Source organism: Pseudorca crassidens, chromosome 9 (genome assembly GCF_039906515.1).
Source record: "Pseudorca crassidens isolate mPseCra1 chromosome 9, mPseCra1.hap1, whole genome shotgun sequence".
Classification (NCBI taxonomy): domain Eukaryota; kingdom Metazoa; phylum Chordata; class Mammalia; order Artiodactyla; family Delphinidae; genus Pseudorca; species Pseudorca crassidens.
In genome coordinates, this window is record NC_090304.1 from 1,850,473 (window position 1) to 1,873,167 (window position 22,695).

Below are 22,695 nucleotides of genomic sequence, written 5' to 3' on the forward strand. Positions count from 1 at the left end.
CTGAATCCACCCTTGACCCACCAGCGCGCCGTCACCTGGGACCTCACCATGCACGCTCCCTCCTAGAGGTGTTGAGTTCCTCTGGCACTCCTGGCCCCGGCCGGGTGGGGCCTGTGGCCGACCCGGAGCCTCAAGTCCTTCAGGAATGGCTCTGGTACCTGTGGCTTTCACTGCAAAGTGAAGTTAAACAACCCCAGGCTGCCCTGCCAGCTCGCAAGGGCACTCTCATGGGGAGTAGCCTCTGGGTGCCAAAGGGCCCTCTGGTGCCAGGCTGCTGGGCTGGGCACACCCCCTGCACGCTCCTCTGCCCACTCACCTGCTGGCCACGCCCCTCACAGCAGCACCTGTGGAGAACGCCGGGCCTGGCAGCCACACGCCGACCTTGCCCGCGGCCAGTACCAGGCAGCCTGCTTGGCTACTCTGCTTCCCTAACCAGCGCAGGAGCACGAGGTGGGGGGGGCATGGGAAGGCTGACTTGGGCCCCAGGTCAGGTGCGTCCAGGTCACAAGGCCATCCACTGCATTGGCCACACCTGAAGACCTGCTGGAGGCTGGCCTGGGTGGGGGCGGGGGGGCAGAGCCCTGCCCTCTGCTATCCGGGCATTAATTCGCAGGGCCCTGGGCTGTCACCAGCCTGCCTCTGCGGAAAGACCCAGGCCCCAGGTTCCCCTCTTGCCACTCCCTGCCTCTACAATGTCCTGCTTTTCCAGAATTCAGGACTCACTAAGTCTGGCCCGTCTTCATCTACCCACGTGCACCTCTAGTGGGCCCCTACTGTGTGCGGGGCTCCAGGTCTGTGTGCCCGTTAGCTGATGATTCTCAGTCCTGGCATGGGGCAAAGGCTCTCGTGGGCAGAGCCCAGCCCACCCAGGCACATGCAGACGTGTTTTCCTCAAGCCAGCCTGAAGCCCAAGCTGAGGGCCGCCTTCCCTGAGCCCCGGTGGCCTTGTCCCCGCACCGCTCAGACACCTTACAGCGCAAATGTGTGGGGCAGGTGCCAGCCCCGGGCCTTGTCACCTCAGACACTGATGTCACTGCCTGCTGGGGGCGGCGGGGGGTCACTTCCCAGGGCCAGACAGGAAGTCTGCCCAGTGCAGGGAAGGAGGCGCCGCCAGGCCCATCTCCCCGCCGGCTCCATCCCCGGAACCATGGCCGGTCCCCACCTGCTCCCTCCTGGTCTGCAGGCCAGCCTCAGGCAGCCGGTCCCCAGGTCACGGCCCTGAGGACAGCTGCCAGACCCACACGCTCTGTTGAGGCCCCAGCGTCCAGGAGCTGAGGGGCAGGGGGTCTGGGGCCACAGGTCAGGAGTCCCCTTGGATGGCTTGCGGCCGCTGAATGGGGACTGGAGTTCAGGAGTCGGGGGGCCGGTGACAAGGGGCTTCCAGCATTCCCCGTCCGTGGGGGCAGGGTCACAGGATGGGGAGGACAGGGCCAGAAGAGCAGGCTGTGCAGATACAGGGGCCCGGTAGGAGGATCAGGGTGACCCGAGAGGCTGGCGGGGGTGCCTGGGGTCTCAGACATGGGCTCAGGCCAGACTCAGAGCAGAGGGCACCCCGCCCTGCAGACTCGGGGAGCAGAATCAGAGCCTTCCAGACGCCACACACCAGAGGAGAGCCTTCTCCGGCAAAACGTCGTAGCAGAGGATGCTTGGGGCTTGGAGCAGGGCTCCTGGGTTCACCGTCTTCCCTCTGGGAACCTTCCCCTGTGGCAGCACTCCCCTCCCCGCTCCCCACCTCGCAGAGCTGCTTCTGGCAAGCCAGCCCTCACACCCACTCTTCCAGGAGTGGTGAGGAAACCCTAGCCCCCGTGGGCTCCCAGTCGTGTTCAGTCTTTTGGCCTGGACTGGAAGACCCTCAGGCCCCACTCACCACCCCCTCCCTCTCCAGCCACCATCACAACCGGTGCAGGCCTGTCCGGACCTAAACTACATGCCAGCTCCAGCCACGTCAGACACCCTGCAAGCCCAAAATGTCAGACGGGGCCTCCCTCTAACCTCTGTTCCTTCTGCCTGGAATGCCCTTACTGCCTTCACATGGCAGACTCCTATTCATCCTTCAAAACCCTATTCAAATGGAATGAGCGCTCAGTACAACAACCATATAATTAACTGTCCCGACCAAGATTCTTGAGAGTTAAGAGGGGGCCCATGAGTGCTTATGCTGGGACAATAGACATAAATTGGACTTGAGGCCACCTACCTACCATCCAAAGCTCTGTTTCTACCTCTAATCTGTGCAGATAGTTCCAGGGACTGGGGCACTGGCTGCTGGAGCCTGGGGCTACAAGATTCCTTTCCTGGAATGGACTCCCAGGAAACAGGGCCCCCGGCACAACCATCTCCACGGACAGCCTTGGTGTTGCCATCCCAGTTTCTGCCCGGGACACTTTGAAACTGCTGAATCAGGAAGATTCCTGCTCCCCACTGACCCTCACAGAAGTCTCAGCAACTCATTGTAACAAAGAGCCGGCTAAGACCAGAGGAATGAGATGCTTTTTCAAGGTCGTGCAGATCCAGGAGAGACCCTTCCCCACTGGGATCCTGGCCCCCTTGGTGCCCCACGTATGGTTCTGTCATCTGCGTCGTGCCAAGGTCTTGACGGTGCAGCGCCATGTCCCAGCCCTGGTCCCAGACACGACTCAATAGTTCAAAATCTACAAGCCACAGACCCAAGGCACAAAGCGAGGCAGCATCTTCCCTCTTGGCCAGGGAATTTATTCAAGATGTTTTCTTGGGAATGAGCTTCCAATTTTCAAACCAAGATGCTACAAAATTGTGATGCTACAAATTGGATGGGTGGATGGATTGATGGATGGATGGTGAATGGATGGTTAATGGATGGTGGATGAGTGGTAGATGGATGGATGGGTGATTGGGTGTATAGACAGAAGGACGGATGGATGGATAGAGGGAGGGATGGGAGGATGGATAAAGGTATAGTAGAGGGATGAGTGGATGGAAGGATGGATGGGTGGTTGGATGGGTAGATGGTGAATGGATGGTGGATGGTGGAGGGATGGATGGGTGGGTGGAGAGAGGGATGGATGGGTGCATGGGTGAGTGTAGGTGTGAGGACAGGTGTCGACATATGAATGGCTAGGTGGGTGGATGAGGGCTTGGTGGGCACCTGGAAGGGTGGATGGGGAGTTGGATGGAGGATTGAACGGATCCTCGATTAGCACTTTCTTTGCCTAACGGGCTGTGAGTCTGAGTCATGGAGAGCGGCTGGAAAGGTACCCTCCGCCCCGCGAGGCTGTGGCTCCGCGCCGCGACTGCCGTACATGCCATGAGGCTCCTCCATCCCCAAATAAGGTGGACAAAGTCGTCTGTGGCCGCCCAGGGAGCAGGAAGCGGGGCGGGGCGGGGGGCCCTGCTGCCGGGGCTGAAGTCAGTTCCTCCTTCTCTAAACAATGGTCCTGGCCTGATCCTTGCCCTCCGCCGCCCTGCTCCACCCAGGCCGCCTCCACCTCCATGGGGTGCTGGGGCCCTCGGAACTGGATGCCGGGGGGCTGGGGGTGGGGCAGAGAGCAGAGAGGCGTCCGGCTGTGGCAAAGGTGCTGCCCCTCTGGGCCGAGGGGCCTGGCCTGGCTCCCGCCGCCCTGGCTTCCCCCAGGCTTTCTGCAGGTGTTGGAGAGGGGGTGCGGGGCTGCCTCCCCCGCAGTGTCCAGAACACCCTTCGTTTTCTTCTCTGTGTCTTTTTCCCTCAAGTCACTCATTTCTCGCTCCCGTCCTCTTTCTGTGGCTGTCCCAGCCCCCGCCCCCTGCCCCTCCCCCACCACGGCCGGTCTGGGCTGTGCCCCTCCCACAGACCACCAGTTGGCAGAAGAGGAGACTGGCCAGCTGAGTAGAGTTCAGGCCCCACCCAGATGCCAGAAGAGGGCAGAGGGTAGGGAGGGGGAAACTGAGTCAGCCCACTGTCCACGGCGTCTGACAGTGGCTCCTAGGGTTGGATTACTCAGCTGGGAATCTCTTGGACCTGAGCCGTGGCTGGCAGGGCTGCCCCACCTCGCTGCCCAGGCCACTGCACCCATGACCCCCTGACCCCTGACCCCCCACTGTCCCTGACCCCCAACCCAATCCAGGCAGAGGCCAAGCCTCCGGGGGGTGGGGTCCCGGGGTTGACCAGGTCAGCTGGTCTGTGGGTCCAGGAGAGGCAGAGACGGGAGCCTCCTCGCTACCTGCCCAGCCCGGAGGGCGTGGGGGTCACAGTGGAGGTATCTTTTCAACCCACTGCTGCTCTGCCCATACTGCCGACCCACAGGCACAGACAGTGCTTCTGGACTGGTGTCAAATCAGTGAGTGAGTGAATGAGTGGATGGATGGATGGAGGATGGATGGAGGATGGATGGAGGATGGAGGATGGATGGAGGATGGAGGATGGATGGAGGATGGATGGAGGATGGAGGATGGATGGAGGATGGAGGATGGATGGAGGATGGAGGATGGATGGATGTGTACGATTGGACAGCAGGCAGACAGACAGAGGCACAGAGGAGCAGCCCCCCATCTTTACCTCCTACACTTGTGCTCTCACACACACACACACACACACACACACGCATGCATGTGCAGCGGGCCTCCCTGGTCAAGGCCTCCAGCGCTGTCTTCCTCAGGGCTTTAGTGGCCAGGCAGACCCAGGGCCAGGGTCCCTGAGCCCGCCCAGTGGCCGCCGGGGTCCTCTGCCCCCAGGAGGGAGCCACACGGCCCATGCACATGGCCTCCCGCACCTGCTAATCCCCTCTGATCCTGGCAACCTCGAGGTGCAGGGAGCCTCAGGCAGGCCTCGCTCCCGGGGCGGCTCCATCCAACGCCGGGACCGGAGAGCCTGAGCTCTGTGGCGACCAGACCCCAAGCAGGAGGGTCTCGGGGCCTGCCAGCGGCAACGCCAGCCGACATGCGGCTGCAGGCCCAGCCTGTTGCTAGGATTAGCGCTCAGATTAGCCCACCAAGTTTCCAGAGCCCCGGGTGTCAGATTCACCAGTGCTATAGAAACCTGGCTGGGCTCGGTGGGCGGGACTGGCTCCCGGGGGGCCTCCCCTCCAGGCCCAGCCGCAGCCCCCCTCCAGGAAAGGAAGGGTCCGGGGCAGGGACCAGGGCTCCCTGGGCCTGAGCTCCCACCCCCAGCCCTGCTGGGCGCCCTCCTCGTCAGCGCTCCTTGCCCAGGGAAGTTTTAGGTTTCCAGAATCAGCTGTTTTCCAGATACTGGAATGAAAACTAATGACCGAATCGTTCTGTGCCTGCAGTGGAAACGCAGAGCACTTTCCTCCGGCCCCCCCGCTCCCAGACCCCAACTCCCTAATGCAGAAAATATCTGAGCTGATTTACCCTGTGGGCCAAAGCGTACCTTGGAACCTCACTACCCAGGCCCAGCCCAGGGGCCCCTCCTCAGATCCCCTCTTCCCGCAGCCCCCCTCCCCGCCCGCCTCTGCTCTGGGCAGTGCGTGGGCCAGCCCGGCCGGCCAGGAGTCTGGGGCCTGGGGCCAGCCCTTGCTGGTGAGGCAGCCAGGACGCGGGGCCATGAAGGGGGGAGGCCCTGAGAGTTCCTGCAAACGCGGCGAGGCCGGCCCGAAGCGGGTGCCCACACCAGGGCGGGGTGGGCAGAAGCAGCAGCCGGGGCCCGACCCCTTCCCCAGGCCACCTGTGCAGGGCCCACGCAGCAGCACCATCTACCCACAGCCCCCTTTCACTGACGTCCCGGGCAGCTCAGAGGGGCCGCGGCTCCAGCCCCAAGCCCCACCTGAGCCTTTCAGAGCCGGCTGCGCTGCGGCCTGCTCCTCCGCCCCGTGCGGGCAACCGCATGCCTCCAGCGGCGCAGAACAGGCCTGGGGCTCATCCGTCCCGGGTACCTCCAGCTCCTCAGCAGATGCCCTCAGCTCCACGTCCAGCCCCGCTTTGAGCCCAGCCGCCATCACCTCCTCCTCGGCACCCCCAGTGCTTGGCCTCTGGCCCCGGCCCCTTTGCTTGGTTGACCCTTTGACGCTGAAATCAGACCCTCCGCTAGCCCCTGCCTCAGAAAAGCCACATCGTCTCAGAGCTTCCCAGGCCCTCACCAGTCCCCGTGGCCTCTGACAGTCTCTGAGCCACCCTCCCTGCCCATGTGGCCTCACCACCCTCTCCCTTCACCGCCCCCCAGAGACAACACGTCACCGTCACGCAGGACCTTGTACCTGTGCTCCTGCCACCACTATCTCTCCCCAGAAGCCCGCCTGGGTATTTAGTTGTGGACAGACAGATGGACGGATGCGTGGAGGGAGAGATGGAGGGATGCACGGAGCGGTGGATGCGTGGGCGGACGCCTGGGCGCACCCTGTCCCAGCCTCTTGGCCCTGACCTCCCGCGTCTATCATCTCCAGCTCCCTGCTGTTTGGCGGTGCACAACCTTCCCCCACCCTGCCCTGGCTTCTTAACCTCCAGAAGTTACCCACAGGTTGGGTACTTAGAATGTCCTCTTTAACCCCTTTACCCCCACCCGCATGCACAGACCCAACCCTTCAAAAGATGCAGACCCAGCCTGTCCTGCCGTTTCTCAAACCTTCCGATTCTCCCCCACCTGCACCCCGTGCTCTGCCCCTGCGGAGACGGGGCCTGCCCAGCTCCACGCTCCTGGAGCCCCTTCACTTCCAAGCCCCACCGCAGGGCTTAGCACAAGCTCTTCCCTTGGCCCCAACAGGTCCTAGTTGCCCTGGGCAGCGCTGCATCTCCTTACCCCCTCAGGTAAATGGCCAGCAGGGTCCTGGACTGCCACAGGGCCAGGCCCCGGTCACCTGCTCTCCAGTCTCTCGGCATCACCCACCGACCCCACCCCCGGTTATACTTCAGGCTGCGTGAGCATGGGGTCCTGCTGGTCTCACCCCAGACTGAGCGTCCAGCTTCAGAGAGAACCAGGCCTGTGTGGGTCCACGCCGGAGGAGACAGTGTGGATGAGACGGTGGAGGGCGATGTAGCCAGGTCTCCTGACACCTGGGGATCTCGCCTCCCCACGAGGCCAGGGCTCCTTGACTCTGCAGCCCTTTCCTTCCTCCCTCCCTCCCTCTCTCCCTCCCTCCCTCCTCCCTCCCTCCTCCCTCTCTCCCTCCCTCCCTCCTCCCTCCCTCCTCCCTCCCTCCTCCCTCCCTCCTCCCTCCCTCCTCCCTCCCTCCTCCCTCTCTCCCTCCCTCCTTCCATCCCTCCCTCCCTCCCTCCTCCCTCTCTCCATCCCTCCTTCCCTCCCTCCCTCCTTCCCTCCCTCCCTCCCTCCCTCCTTCCCTTCCTCCCTCCCTCCCTCCTTCCTCCCTCCTCCCTCCCTCCTCCCTCTCTCCCTCCCTCCCTCCTTCCCTCCCTCCCTCCTCCCTCTCTCCATCCCTCCTTCCCTCCCTCCCTCCTCCCTCCCTCCTCCCTCCCTCCTTCCCTCCCTCCTTCCTCCCTCCTCCCTCCCTCCTCCCTCCCTCCTCCCTCTCTCCCTCCCTCTCTCCCTCCCTCCTCCCTCCCTCCCTCCTCCCTTCCTCCCTCCCTCCCTTCCTTCCTTCCTTCCTTCCTCCCTTCTCAAGGAGCATCTCAACCCCTCTGCTCTCCCCATCCTGTGCCCCTGCGGCCCCATCACCCTGCAGGTCCTGGCCTCCTGTCTCCCTCCCTGACCCTTCCCACCCCCAGGCTGAGCCCTCACTCCCCTGCCCAAGCCCACTGCATCCCCCCTGTCATCCATTGCCTCTCCACCTCCACTGATGCCCCTTCCCCCTCTGCCTCTGTCCAGAGACAGGCTCAGCTCTCCCCTACTTGGGATGAGTCCAAGCCCCAGTGCTGGGAGCAGATTGTGCCAGGAGCTCTGCTAGGGAGGCTGCGAGGGTTCTGGGGTGCCCCTGCCCCCTGCACCCCTCCCGTGCTGTCTTGGTCGAGAGGGCCCCACCTGGTGCCGCCCCTGCTGAGGGCCATCGAGGCCTCCCCCTCCCGGGGCCCACCTGCCATTCGAGGGCCCTTCTCCTGTGCTGACCGTGGCTTGGGGAGGGTCAGAGCGTTGCTGGGCCCTGCTGACCAGGCAGCCGGACGGACGAGGCCGCTGCCCTGGCCTCGCTGTCCAGCCTTCCCATCACAGAGCCAGTCCTGGGCTCCACCGCCCTCCCCGGAGCCCCTGGCGCGGCGCTGCCTGCTGGGCAGAGCGTTTAAAAGTGACGCCCGTTGTGCAGGGAACGTCACAGGGCCCTGGGGCCAGAGCCGAGCGGGGTCACTTTTTTTATTCAAAAGCAAAACCTAACCCAAGAAAACAAAGTGATTAAGTTTCTCCTCGGAGCGACGGGCCTCGCGAGGACGGGGCCGCCCAGCTCCCTGGCGCTCGACCCTCCGCCACCACCGCGGGAAACGACCGGATTCTGCACACAAACAGGAAGCAGCTGGTTTTCCCCAAACGTGAGGCCTGGGCTGGGTCCCCAGGGCGCGGGCTGTGGAGACGGGGGGCTGGAGCCAGGAGCTCAGCTGGGTGGGCTGCCCGTGTCCTCGAGGGAACCGTCAGGAGGGACCCCCTGGGCTCGATCCTGGGCCAGGGAGATGGGGGGTGGGGCAGGAGGGGGCTCCCGCACGCGTCCCGCCACCACTGTGGGGCTCAGTGACCCCTCATGGGCTGCCGGAGCCGCCCGAGGGCACGTGAGTTTAAGCGGGGGGCTCCGTGGGGGCCGGGGGCAGGGATGCTGGGCAGATGCTGGACATATCCCGGGAAGGCCTCCTGCAAGCCGGCAGGGGTCCACCCCGACACCCCCGTCCTGCCCGCTGCTCCACGGCTGGATTCGATCCTGGGCCAGGAAGAGGGGGATCTCCCCCGTCCCAGCCCTGGGGTCCTCCCGGGGCCTCTCTGTGGAGCTCTGCTGAGATGAAAAGCTGGGAGCGGCCCGAGCAGTAATGTGTGCGGCTGGGAGCACGTGGCTCAGCCCAGCCCCGAAGGGTCCCACCCGAGGGAGGCCCCACCTGACTGGAAGGGGACACCGGGGCGTCCCAGGAGGAAAGCCAGGGCCAGGGGCTGGCAGGCAACTGTCAGCCTTGGGCAGTAGTGAGTTTCCTGTCACGGGAGCATGTAAAGAGAAGCTCACACAGAGAGGCCCCAGGCAGAGTGGACAGAGCCGGCTGGGCTCTGCATGGAGCCCCCCGAGAAGCCCCATGGAGACACAGGCTGGGGGCGCCCATGGTGGGGACAGCATCGCTGGGACACCTTGCTGACCGTGCAGCGCTCAGACGGCACTCAGGGGCAGAGGCCAAGGCGGTTCTGACCCGGCCCCTCGTGGGGAGAGGTTCTGAGCGTGGATCGGGGGCTGGTTGCGTGGGACTGAGCGGCCAGGCACACGCCCACGTGTCTGTTACACTTCACGCGAAACTTACGACAAAAAAGACTGCTCGGAGGAGGGACTCGGCCTGAAGGCCCCGGCCAGTCCTGCCGGGACCCGAGAGCCAGTGTCTCATCCAGTGGGCTCTTCCCCAGACAGAGCGAGCTCCTGGGGCGGCCAGGAGGCCCTGAGATAGGGAGTGGGCTCCCCACTCTTCCTAGCACGACGGCACCCCCTGCCCATGGCCGGCTGTGAGCAGAGCGCCGGGCTGCATCCCAGCCTGACCCCGAGTCTCAGGGTCAGCACGGGGTGGGTCCTCCCTGGGCTGGAGACCCTGACCCCGCCGTGGTGATACTGCGGGGTAAAGGAGGTCTCTCTGAGCCAGGTTTGGGAGACAAGTGTCTTTCAAACAGGATTAAAGAAGAGGCCAGTTTTTCAGGAATGTTCTCAGATAGCAGGGCAGAGCGGGCTTTAGCCCGGCAAGACGTGAGAACACGTCCCAGGGAAACCATAGTTGGGACCGTGCGCCACTGACACCAGGATGGAACTGTCACCCGGTGGGGACAGACGGGGTCTGGTGATAGACCCAGCTGTTGATACAGGGAGCATTAAAACCGCAGAGAAAAATAACGCTGCAAAGTCACCACGGCATACGACCCAGCGAGCCCTTCCGACAAGGGGCCAGAGAGGAATTACCTTCAAAACCGTCTCGAGGTAAACCCTAGTAATTTGGAGTGAGATTAGATTAAAGAGAAAACCTATGCTTATAGGAAAACCTGCACACGGACGTCTACGGCAGCCTTTTGCAGAACCGCCAAAACTTGGAAGCAGCCGAGATCCCCTTCTGTAGGTGAAAAGGTGAATAAAGTGTGGGCCGTCCAGACGATGCAATATTATTCAGTGTTAGAAAGGAGCTATCAGGCCATGAAGAGACATGGAAGAAACATAAATATATACGACTGAGGGAAAGAAGCCAGTCTGAAGAGGCCACATACTGTATGATTCCAACCACGTGACGTTCCGGAAAAGGCAGAACCATGGAGGGCAGTAAAAGGATCGGTGGTTGCCGAGGTTCAGGAGGAGGTGAGGGTGGAACAGGAGGAGGTGAGGGTGGAACAGGAGGAGGTGAGGGTGGAACAGGCAGAGCACAGAGCGTTTTCAGGGCAGTGAATCTACTGTGTGTTACCGTGCTACCGTCCCGGTGGGTACGTGCCCCTATACATCTGTCTGAACCCACAGAGTGCACGACCCCAGGAGTGAACCCTAATGTGAAGTGTGGACGTCATCACCAATAATGTCTCAAAATTGCTTCATTAATTTTGGCCGATGTCCCACTCCAGAGCAAGGTGTGAATGATGGGGTCACTTTGTGTGTGGTGGGGGTGAAGTGGTAAGGGTACCTTCCTGTACATTCTGCAAAATTTTCCCATAACCCTAAACCGGTTCTGTCCTCACCCGAGGGCCATCTGTCACCGATCTTTGATGCTGCAGACGCCATAGAGCACAGCCTGTTCACACAGCCCACCTGTGTGAGCCCTTTGCTCCTATGGTCTCTGTCTTACGCACAGGGAAACTGAGACATGGCAGGTCTGAACCCAGAGCTGCTCCCCAGCCCAGGCCCCGTGAACTGTTCCCCCTTATTCTCTCCCCGGGACCCCTTTATATCCCTAAACATTCTGGAGGTTGGCAACGAGCTTTAGTTGAGGTCGGGTTGCACCTGAGATTTGCTGTATTAGAAGTTCAAACTAATGCATGAAAATGTTCTGAAATATTTAAAGTTTTAGAAAATTTTAAAAGATTCTAAGTGAGTTAAAAGTCACAACAAGAGGGACTTCCCTGGCGGTCCAGTGGTTAAGACTCTGCACTCCCACTGCCGGGGACACGGGTTCGATCCTTGGTTGGGGAACTAAGATCCCACATGCTGCACCGTGTGGCCAAAAAAAAAAAAAAAAAAAAAGTCACAACAAGATTCTCCATATTAACATAAAGTATTATTTTTATAAAAAGGTATCTAAGCTTTTCTAATCAAAACACATTTAGTGGGAAGAGTGGCATTGTGTCAGGCTTTGAAAATCTCTGCGGCTATGGGGAGAGGAGGGCTGTCACGCGGGCATCTTCACGCGGTCCATCGCGATACAATGTGGTGTTTGGGAAGGAGAGTCATTTGATGGACTTCTCAGATGTGCCTGGGTTTCCTTTATGATACTACACCCAAACTTGACAAGAGGTGGGTTCTTAAAAGTGAGATGCACTGTGGGGTCTGAAACCCCGTCAATGATCTCTCCAGACGCTGTTATGCGAAAAGCCATCCGTCTAGGAGACGAAGGAGTGGATAACAAAGGCATCCTGGTGCCTGGATTGGGAACAGAAGGAGGATGGGGGGTCGGAAACATGGGTGAAATCCAGGTGAAGCCTGGAGCTGGATCAGGGACCTTCGCCATCTCTTACTTGACACAAATGTAGGGCGATGCGGGAACTCTACCACCTTTGCAATTTGCCTGTTAATCTAAAATTGTTCCAAAATAAAGTTTCTTAGAGGTAAAAACCCACTGGTCTGTCCTGCACGCCCAGAGGACGTTTTCCTGTGCGTGTCACTGGGAAATGCCAATCTCCGGGTCTTCCAAGGTCCACGCTGTCCACCGTCGTGAACGAAAACCCACGTTCATGAACGTCACCGCCTGGCTCCTCAGGGGCCTTTCAGGATTGGAAGGCTGTCCAGCTCAAGGTGGCAGGTGCACGCTTCCCAAATTCTGCTTTCCGCTTGAAAGTTCAAATGGGGTCATCAACAACAGACGCCACGGGCTCTTTTCCTTGAGGCGACAGGATGGTCCTTCTTCTCCAACAAAGCGGCCAGCACATGTGCGCAGGTGGCCACCTGAGCTGGTAACTCCGACCGCCACACGAGGGCTGCTCCTGGACAAGCCGGGTCCTTCTTTGAGCGGCACCAGGGCACAGCAGAATGTTAAGACACACTCCAGCGTCCAGCTTAGTGGGATTCATCAAGTTGCCTGCTTCACCAAGGGCTGCCAGCCTAGGTGCCTCCTCTGAGGCTGCCTCTCGGTGGAGCTCCGCGTGCTGGGAGCCCCTCGCTCCAGCCCCACCCCGGCCCCCAACCCAGGCAAACGTCCCTCTTGTGAAGATTCCTGGTGGAAGAGCAGCCCCGAACCCACCCTCTTCTCCGTGCACCCACCTGCCTTCCCCGACTCTCCTTCCTCCCGATTCAGTTCTCCTCGGCCTTCAAGGCTTTCTCTGAGTCTCTCCTCTTCCAAGGAGCCCTCCCTGACCAGCCCCACCTAGAGGAACACACTTCCTGGAGTTCCCATGGCCCATCCTTCTCCCCAGTGTGTTCCTGGCTCCCCCCCACGCCGGGTGTGGACTTCGTGGGGGCAGAATCCCCCACTTCCCGACATATCTATCTCCCCCTTGTCGGCCCTGAGTTTCCCCGCCCCGCACGCCCGTCGCTGCCCCATAAGCCCCGACTGCAGGCCTGGCAGCGGCGGCCTCCTTTGGTTCTGGGAATTCTTTTGACCCCCCGGTGAACTGCTGAGAGCAAACACTGCCCTCTGTGCTAATTACAAGCAGAGCGTGGAGGGAGCGTGCGGCCTTGCTGACCGGCCCCGTCCCGCGTCCCTCGGCCTGTGCAACTTCCTAGAATGTCGCAGGGAATTAGACCTGAAATCCCCGTGCGCTGGGAGGGGTTTCCATGGAACTCATGGGGGGCAGGAGTGACCAGGATTAAGGGGCCTGAGCCCCCTCAGGCTTCCTCTCCCGGGAACCCCCAAGGTCGGGCGGGATGGGTGTTCAGTGCTCCAGGGGCCCTGCCCGAAAGCGCCCCCTTCTCTTCAGCTGTGCCTGGAAGCGGCTCTTGCCAGAAGGGCCCCGTCGCCCACAGGACGGGGTTCCTAGCCCTCGACACTGAGCTCAGGGCTTCTCCCAGACGCCCCCGGTCTGCAGGACCCCGCCTGTTCGATGCCTCCGGGTCGGGGTACTGGCCCTGGTGGGAGGGCCCCGGTCCAGCTGAGAGAACAGACTTGGCGCTGACCCGGCCCACTCCTTCTTCCAGGCCCAGTGGAGGAGACCTGCCTGTCCCGTGACCCAGGGAAGGGACTCTAGACACAGGGACACGTGCCTCCTTCCCTCTGGGCCTCTCCTCCAAGCTTCTGGCAGTGTTTCTTGGGCCCTGGATCTGGGAGATGCCTGGAGGGGCTCCAGGGCACAGAGTGGCTTCCCCAGGCAACCTTGAGTGACCTTGACCTTCCTCACCATCTCCATCTTCTCACCTGGACAACAGGGCTGGTGACCACAGAGCCTGCCTTCCGGGAGTGTTGAGAGGATGCAGGAGGGTGTGTACAGACGGCCCAAGAGCGGCCCTGGCCCCTGTGAGCTTTGGAAACGTGCCGATAATTCTCACTCCTCACGTGAGGGGTCCCGGAGAGTCTGGGGGGATCTGCAGCAGGTTCACCTCTGCACCTGTGGCAGGGACAGTTACTCAGAGCTGGAAGGGAGGCTGCACCCAGCAGGGGCTGGAGATCCGACCCCACACCCCAGCCACACTGGCCCCCAGCTTGCCCTGGGGTGGCGGGGAGACAGCAGTGGGGTCCACAGCACTGGAGCAGGGACTGCCCGGGAGAGACCGGCCCACAGAGGTGTCGTGCCTCAGCCCAGGGAGGCGAGAGGACCTGGGCCTGCCCCTCGGCCTCGGGAGGGAGCCTGGGGACAGTGGGATCGCCAAGCCCATATTCTCCGCAGCCCGTCGTCATGTAATCGGCTCATTGAACACCTTGTTCGTTGTCCAGCTCTCCCTCCAGATGGCGAGCTCCCAGGGCAGCCAGCCCACCGGTCCACACGGCAATGGCCAGCCTAGGGCCCGACGGTGGGCACTCAGGAGCTACCGATGACCATTGACGAGTCCTGACCTTTCTCGGGAGACCATGTGCAAAATGGGGGGAATGGGCTCCACTTTGAGGATTAAATGATAGCACAGATGTACACAGGTGCAGGAAGCTTCCCCAGTTGGTGGAAACTTCTGGGTGAAGGCTGACTTGTAAGTAGTAATTGTGGCCAGAAAATAGCCACCTCAGGTGTGCAAGGTGAGAGAGATGGGAGTTTCCAGCACCCAGAATGCTGGCTTGGGAAGCTAAGTGGCTGGGACAGCCATTCCTTGAGATGGGGAACCCAGAAGGAAGGCCACACGTGGAACGTGAAGAATTTCGGGTGCTACTGGGTAAATGAGCAGATCCATGGTCCTGACCTTGGGCAAGTGGAACCAGGATCCATGGTTGAGGGTCTTCAGGACGTATGTGATCACTGAGGCTGTGGGAGGATGCCCTCCCCCGAGGGGAGAAGTCCAAGGAAGGAGAGGAGAGAATGTGCTAAGGTCAGGACAAGGCAACCAACACTTAAAGAAAGGGGGACCGAAAAACCCCCGAAAGATGGACAGGGAAATGACCCCACGGCCACAGCAGCCAAGAGGAAACCATGTCTGAAGCCTGGAAAATATGGTTCCATTGTCTGCTGGCCTCCATGGTTTCTGTTGAGAAGTCTGTCACCTTCGACACATTGTTCATGGTTATGTAATAGGTCCTCCTTTCACATCTGTCTTTTTGAATTTTCATTTTCATCAGTGGGACTTCACTGAGCCCAGGCATGATTTTCTTCAAATTCATCCTATTTGGGGTTTGCTGAACTTCCTGAATCTGTAAGTTTACATTTTTAGTCAATTTGGGCAGGTTTTAGCCATTATTTCTTCAATATTTTTTCTCCCCCATTCTCTTGCTTCTCCCCTTCTGGGACCTTAATCACCCATGTGTTAGACATTTTAATACTATTCATGTGTCATTGAGTCTCTGTTCTTTTTCTAAAAATTTTTTTTCTCTTCTTCTTTGCATTGGATAACTTCTATTGACCTATCTTCAAGTCCACAGACTCTTTCTTTTGTCATCTCCGTTCTGCCACTAATATCATCCAGTATTTTTTTTTAATTTCATAGGTTGTATTTTTCTGTCTTAAGCATCCACTTAGATATTTTTAATATTTTCTATTTGCCGAAACTTTCTATCTTTTCGTTCATGCGAATGTGTTTTCCTTTATCTTCACTGGCATAGTCAGCATAGCTCTTTTAAAGTCCTTATCTGATCATTCCAGTATCTGAGTGACCTCAGAGTTGGTCTCGGTTAATTGTCTTTCCCCTTGAGAGGAAAACACATGTTCCTAGCCCTCAGGCATGTCATGTAATTTTGGATTGTATCATAGACTTTGCAACTGTTATGTTGTAGAGGCTCCCCACGCCAGGAACGTGAGCAGAGTTTGTACATAAAATGTGTAATGTCCCCTCCTCTGGCTCTTGTTGGGACCCCATCTCACTCACTGACAACCCTGATTGCCCCAGTCACCTTCTCCTGGTTCCTCCAGCCAGAAAGATTGGGATTTTAGATGCCTGAACTGTACTGTGACTGCCCTTCCAGAATGACCCGCTTTTGCTAACTAACTCGCTAGAGCCCTTGGGTAGTTTTTTGTCTGTTTGATTGTTGTCTGGGTTTATGATTGCTATCTTCAGGAGGGCTTATTTGTTAGAAACTTACTAGTCCATACAGGAAGGGTAACCAAGAGACGTCTCAGGATGGGGGTGGGGGGAGGCGTCAGCAGCAGCAAATTCTCCTGAGAGGCCATGTCTTACAAAGAAGAAAGTGTCCATTGAATTTGGCTGCAGGGATGTTGTTGGTACTGATGAAGAGAGTCATTCCAAGGGTAGTGGGATAGCAGGGTGGGATAGATATGGCAGGGTGAGTCACAAATATCCTCTCTTGTGTTAAGGAAAGTTCTTTTTATTCCTAGCCTGGTAAACGTGTTTTATAACTGGTAGTACAGGAGACTTCCCTGGTGGTCCAGTGGGTAAGACTCCACGCTCCCAATGCAGGGGGCCCGGGTTCGATCCCTGGTCGGGGAACCAGATCCCACATGCTGCAACGAAGACCCAACGCAGCCAAGATAAATAAATAAATAATAAAATAAAATATTTCGCGGCTTCCCTGGTGGCGCAGTGGTTAAGAATCCGTCTGCCAATGCAGGGGACGTGGGTTCGAGCCCTGGTCTGGGAAGGTCCCACATGCCGCGGAGCAACTAAGCCCATGCGCCACAACTGCTGAGCCTGTGCTCTAGAGCCCATGAGCCACAACTACTGAGCCCGCATGCCACAACTACTGAGCCTGCGAGCCACAACTACTGAGCCCGCGAGCCACAACTACTGAGCCCGTGCATCACAACTGCTGGAGGCCGTGCATCTAGAGCCTGTGCTCCACAGCAAGAGGGGCCACCACAACGAGAAGCCCATGCACCGCATCGAAGAGTAGCCCCTACTCGCTGCAACTAGAGAAAGCCCGCGCACAGCAACGGAGACCCAACGCAGCCAAAAATAAATAAATAAATAAATTTTAAAAAGACACTATACACTGTAAAGAAAAAAGAAAAGCTACACATATAACTGGGAGTGCACTTTAAATTTTATGGAACATGTTTGGGCACTTCTCTGTATTCCTATATGGCTTTTCTTCTCTTTTCTATCATACGGCCTATTAACGTGATGATATTAATGGATTTCTTAATGTTGAGTCATTTTTGCATTCCTGGAAGTAAACTCTACTTGGTCATGGTGTATTATTACTCTAATTCAATACACTGCTGGATTTAATTTGCTCATTCTTTTATTTATAATTTTTGTGTCTCTCTTCACATGTGAACTTGGCCTGTGGTTTTTCCTTTTCTTGTACTCTCCTGATTGGGCTTTGGTATCAGGGTTATGTGAATGCAGAAAATGAATCAGAATTTTGTTCATCTCCTGTGCTTGAAACATTTTGTATGGTATAGGAATGATCCTTGAACATTGAAAAAAAGAACTTACCCATAAAACTCTCTGGGCCCTGTGCCTTTTTCTAGGGTAGGATTTTATAGCTTTCAGTGGGCAACCTGTTTATTGACAGGTTTAGATAGTCTAGGTCCTTAAGACAATTTCCAGATACATATTCAGTGAAACAAGACCTTTAAATTCCATTTAGTCAACAAATATGTTTCAGTTCCTATTATGTTCCAGACTCTAAAGGCAGATACATTTCAATCTGAATCAGCATATAGAACGTCCATGAGGATAGACATTCAGTAAATTTCAGTCTCTTTGCTTTCCTCCCTCCTCCCTGACTAGGGATGTCACAAGTGACAACACAGTAGGTATCCGTTGACCTGCACTTGCCTTATACACCCACATGTCAGTTCCTACATATATCTGTCCCTGTATCTACCTATTCAACCATCCATCTATCCACCCACCCATCTACCCACACGTACGTACATACATACATTCATATGTACATCCATCCATCTACCTGTCCACCCACTCACCCATCTGTCCATTCAGGGCAACCACACTGAGCCTCTACTCTGCAACAGATCCTGGTCTAGGTATTGGGGTCCGTGGAGATATAAGCTAAGTGCTTAAGTGCTGGAAGTCCAAATCAAGGATCAAAATGGCCCCAGGAGGCTACAATACGAACAGAACTGAACAAGATAAGGTGGTGTGCTAGGATCCAGGGAACCAGGGGGCCAGAGTGGCAGATTTGAGTGACTGATTTCGGGGTGGGCCACCCCACCTGAGCAGGGCGGGTAGTTTTCAGCTCCTGCTTGGAGGAGGCAGCCTGCAGAAGGAGCGGTCCAGGGTCCCAGGTGAGAAGCCCCCTGGGGGGTAACTCCCCTGACTTGGGCATGCCCTCAGCTCTGCTGTCCCTGTCACCCTTGAGTTGGCACACCAGGTTCCTCCTTCACTGTGACTGTCTTGAGGGCAGCAATGGAACCTCATCCGTCTCCGTGGCTCCGGGGCCTTGCTCAGAGCCCGGCACCGACGTTTACTGGATAAAAGATGAGGGAAAGGAGGACCAATGGCTGGGAGGCAGTGCGCGCTCACACAGATGCTGTAGAGAGCTGGGTAGGGCACTGCCAGCGTGGGTCTGGGTTTCTTCCCCTCCCACTGAAGCTCTGCACCCAGGTCCCCAGGGGGTGGGAGATGCCCCCACAGCCTCAGCTCCCACCTGCTGGAACCCCTCAGCACACAAGAGGCCTGGAGAACCTTTCTTCCCCACAGCTGCCCAGCAGGGGCAAGACCCTGGCTGGGGAGCATCCCAGGCCCCTAGGCTCCAGGAAGGTGGGGGTGGGAGCGCTTGTTCTCCCTCCTCCCTTCACCGGCTCCGCTGAGAACCAAATCGCCTTATCAGAAACTCCCTCGAGTGACTGGTTAACCAAATAGCTAGAATTCCTGCTCAGAGGCACATCTGTTCCTGATCGAGGGGAGGCCAGGGGATGACAAGGAGAGGAGTGGGGAGCAGAGGTACAAGGCCAGGCCGTCCCAAAAGGATGCTCGGGCCAGACCACTGGGAGCGGGGTGCCAGCCTGGCAGGAGCAGACCGGATTGTCTCCAGGGCTGGGGGCAGGACAAGCCCCCTGCCTGCACCCCCCCGCCAAGAGTGGGGAGCTGGGACCTGCCCACCAGGGTGGGAGGGAGACGGATGGGAAGCACCCCCACCCCCGTGCACTGGCTCCGGGATGCTGGGCCACGCCGAGCTCTTCCCAGTGGGCGTGCCTCCCCTCGGGGCTCTGCCCCCTCCACCCCCTAACACACCCCCAACCCTCAGGCTCCAGCTGGCCCCACGTGTAGGCCGTCCCCAGAACGGCACCTGAGCGGCTCTGCTCGTGGAGACCGCAGGTCGTTCCAAAGCCGCCCGAGCCCTTTTCCCTCCGCCCAGAGCGCCCTTCCAGCCTCAGCGTCCGGCCAGCTGCTCTGTGACTTCCCATCAGGTGGTCCTCCTCGGGTACAGGGGTTTCCAGGGCGCCTCTGCCTCACCCCCACTGGTGAGACTGCGGACCTGCCCTGTGACACCCAAGCCCTCAGCCCAGGAATTCCTTCCTCTTAGGCTCTGGCTCGCCGGCCCCCAGCGCAGAGCAGAGCACGAGATAACGGAAGGATGAGAGAGGCCTCGCAGGGAGAAGGCAGAGGAGGAGACAGGCTGAGGCCGACACAGAGGAAGGGATGCCGAGGGAGGCCGCGAGGGGGAACTGCACGCGGCGGTCACAGCGGGAAGGGCCCAGTCCCTCCCGCCGGCCAGAGCCCCTGAGTCCTGCAGGGCACCCACCTCTGGGCTCCAGCGTGGGCCTGGGAGGAGCCCTGCTTTGCTGTCCCCCCAATCTGGGCTGGGACCACCAAGCTCTACACCTGCCACTTCGCGGACACTAGCCTTCCCGGGTGCCCGCCCCCGGGGCAGAGAATATGCCCCCCACCGTGGGCTGCACGCTGAGCCGGCTGAGGGCACATGGGCCCTGGGCCTTAGGGCAGGGAGGAGCGGGGAGAAGGGGCTGCCGCGCAGGGCAGGCGGGCGATAGACCAAGTCCGGCCGCCCCGTGGCTCTGTGCGAAGGGGTGGGAGCTGGGGGGCTGACAGCAGACTCCGGTGGGGGCTTCCTTGGAGGGGAGCCGCTGGGGGCAGCATCTGCCCACCTCCCCCGCTGGGCAGGGCTGTGCGGCATCCCCAGTGCAGCTAGACGGAGGGGCACCTCCAGCCCCCAGCACGCTCCCCGTCACCGACACCCCGGAAGAGGCAGCCTCCCCTCAGCCCAGCCTGAGGAGCCCCCCACCTCGGCCAGGCCCCGCACCCCTCCCGCGAGGCCGCCCATCGCGGAGGGCCTGGCCTAGGGCGAGGGCCAGTGTAAACAGATCATTTCTGTCCGCCTGGGGGGTGGGGGTGGGGGAGTTGTCTTGAGCTTTGTTATGTTCTGAAAAAAAAGGCAAAAAATTTGGGTCACAAACCACAAACTGTTTTGCTTTCGGCATAACTGGCACAAACAGGCATTTTGTCTGTGGTTTCTGGCCGCTGAGGCCTGGGCTGTCTGGGGCTGGGGCGGGAGACGCTGGAGGCTGCGCTCATGAGGCCAGAGGGGGCTGGGCAGGTAGGGGCCGGGCCTCCTGGGGTGGCCTGTCGGCCTGTGGCCCCCCAGGGCGGCCACACCTGTGCAGGAGCGCCAGCTGGGGGCCAGGCCCAGGCAGCCCGGAGGAGCGGGGACCCCGGGAGCCGGGACCAGCCAGGCAGGTGGACACAGGTCGCTGGGGGTGAGGCCTGGGGCCCAGGGCCACATGCGCGCCTGCCGAGGCAGGGAGACCTGCCTCCGGGAAGGCGGGGTTCTCCCCGGAAGGCGGAGAGCAGACGGGGCTGCGTGGCGAGGGGTCCCCAGGGGTTGGTATGATGGGGTCCCTCCCCACACCCTCCGGGGCCGTCCCCCCGGCTGGCTCTGCGCTGGGGGCTTTGCCGAGAGCTCCGGAGAGCTTGGGAGGACCTGACAGCAGGCGAAACGATGCACCTGTGGTTATGGCATGTCTGGGGGTCACAGGCAGGGGCTGAATGCCAGACCGCTGTCTACACGGGAGGGGCAGCTCTGGACACCAGAGACCCAGGAGTGGGGGGTTGGTGAGCCAGGACAGCACAGAATGATGGAGAGGGCACGAGGGTGGAGGGTTAGAGGGGCCAGGAGAGAGCAGCCCGCCTGTGTGAAGCCTGAGGGGTCAGGCGGTGGGGACCGAGACACGACCCACCGAGAAACCGGAGGGTGCCAGGTGCTGAAGACCCCAGGAAAGCCTGGCCTGGCGTTTGCCCTCTACCCAGTGGCCCACGGGAGCCACGGAGGGTCCTAAGGGGAGAGCAGCAAGCTGTGGGCCTGCAGAGCAAGCTTGCCTAGTCGCACATGCAGAGTGTCTGGAGCAGAGACTGGAGCAGCGTCCCGCTTCCAGTGGGCCTTGGCGACCAACTGAACGTGGCGGGAGGGGGCAGAGGACCCTGGAGCAGGTGCGGGGTGGTGGCCGTGAGCGTGCTCTGGTCAAGGGTCTGCGGCACACTGAGGCAGCTGAACAGGCCCCAGCGGGTGCCATGCTGCAGCTCAGGTGGAAACACCAGGTGGAGGGAGACACAGGTGGGGTCAGCAGCGGGGAAGCAAGTCCAGTGCCTCCAGCTTAGCAAACTCAGTCTCCTCCCATGGCTCACGGTCAAGCCTTGGTGTCCCCCTGCCCTCCCCCTGTCCTCCTCACTCAGCAGGTGGTCGGGGGACTGGAACACACGGAGCGCTCCTGAGAGGGTGCTCTGGGCAGGCCTCCCCGAGGGGGGTGCAGTTCAGCACCGAGTGATGAGGGCAGGGCCCAGGTGGGTGCCGGCAGGGAAAGGGGTCCAGGCAGAGGCAGCCCGTGCAAAGGCCCTGAGGCAGAAACATGCCTGTGCGTTCAACCAGCCCAGCGGTGGGCGGGCCAGGGTGGCCTTGCCAGCCATCGTGAGGACTCGGTTTGTCTCCAGGGAAGCCAGGAGCAGAGGTGGGACCTGGTCTGATGTTTTAAGAGACCACCTGCGCTCCGCGTGGCGGTCAGGAGTGGAGACGGGAAGGGGCCATCCTGAGGGGGGGTGCGGGCATGGCCACCTGCTGGGCTCACTGCGGTGCCCTCGGCCCCTGGAACAGGGCCAGGCAGAGGAGGTGTGCCCTCGCCTAACTCGTTTCCTCAGCAACCACAAGCTGGGTGGCTTAAAACTATAGAAATTCATTCTTTCTCAGTCCCGGAGGCCAGAGGTCTGAAATCAGTTTCACTGGACTCAAGGCGTCCAGGGCCAGGCTCCTTCCAGAGGCTCTAGGGGAGGGTCCTTCCTGCCTCATCCAGCTTCTGGGGGCTCCTGGCTTGTGGCCGCATCCCCCCAATCTCTGCTCTGTCTTCACACGGCCCCTCCTTTGTGTCCTTTCTCCTCTCTGCCATGGTAGGAGCCCCCGTCCCTGGATCTGGGCCCTCCCTAAATCCACGACGGTCTCACCTCCAGATCCTTCACTTCATCACATCTGCAAAGACCCTTTTTCCCAATCAGGGCACATTCGCAGGGGTCTAGAATGTAGACACGTCTTTTTGGGGAGGACACCTTTCAGCCCACCCCCATGGGTGCCCATAAATATGGGCCTCTGACCTCATCTCCCACACTTCCCCCGCGCCCCCCGCGGCAGCCCCAGCCCCAGCCCCGGACTCCCAGGTCCTGCTTCACCCCTCCTCCCAGGAGACGCCCCCCCACCCTCACCTCCTGAGTCACTTTCTCCATGAGGTCTAGCCACTGGAAAAAGCACCCCAGTAATCCCCTCCGTGACGCCGAGCCTGGGGTGCCCCGCACACGGGCGCTCATCCACACGTGTGAATGAGTGGATGAGTGAATGGAGCCCTGGGGTAAGCTGAGAGCTTGCAGAGCGCGTGGAGAGGCTGGGCAGATCCAGGGCACCTGGGACACGGCTGGGCCAAGCAGAGTGGAGTGGGGGCAGTGATGGCAGTGGGGGAGGCTTGGGGCTAACTCAGGAGGGCCGCGGGAGGGC

At 59.8% G+C, this 22,695-nt stretch overlaps 1 protein-coding gene across 1 annotated transcript; it reads right to left on the reverse strand.

The window, feature by feature from the left end:
• Window positions 1–20,236: 20,236 nt before the first annotated feature.
• On the reverse strand, window positions 20,237–22,430 carry LOC137230728 (collagen alpha-1(X) chain-like). The gene is made up of 3 exons (XM_067750677.1): window positions 22,410–22,430; window positions 21,116–21,236; window positions 20,237–20,670 (listed from the first exon to the last, which is right to left on the reverse strand). The coding sequence occupies exons 1-3, from the start codon at window positions 22,428–22,430 to the stop codon at window positions 20,237–20,239; spliced, it is 576 nt and encodes a 191-aa protein (XP_067606778.1).
• Window positions 22,431–22,695: the final 265 nt, after the last annotated feature.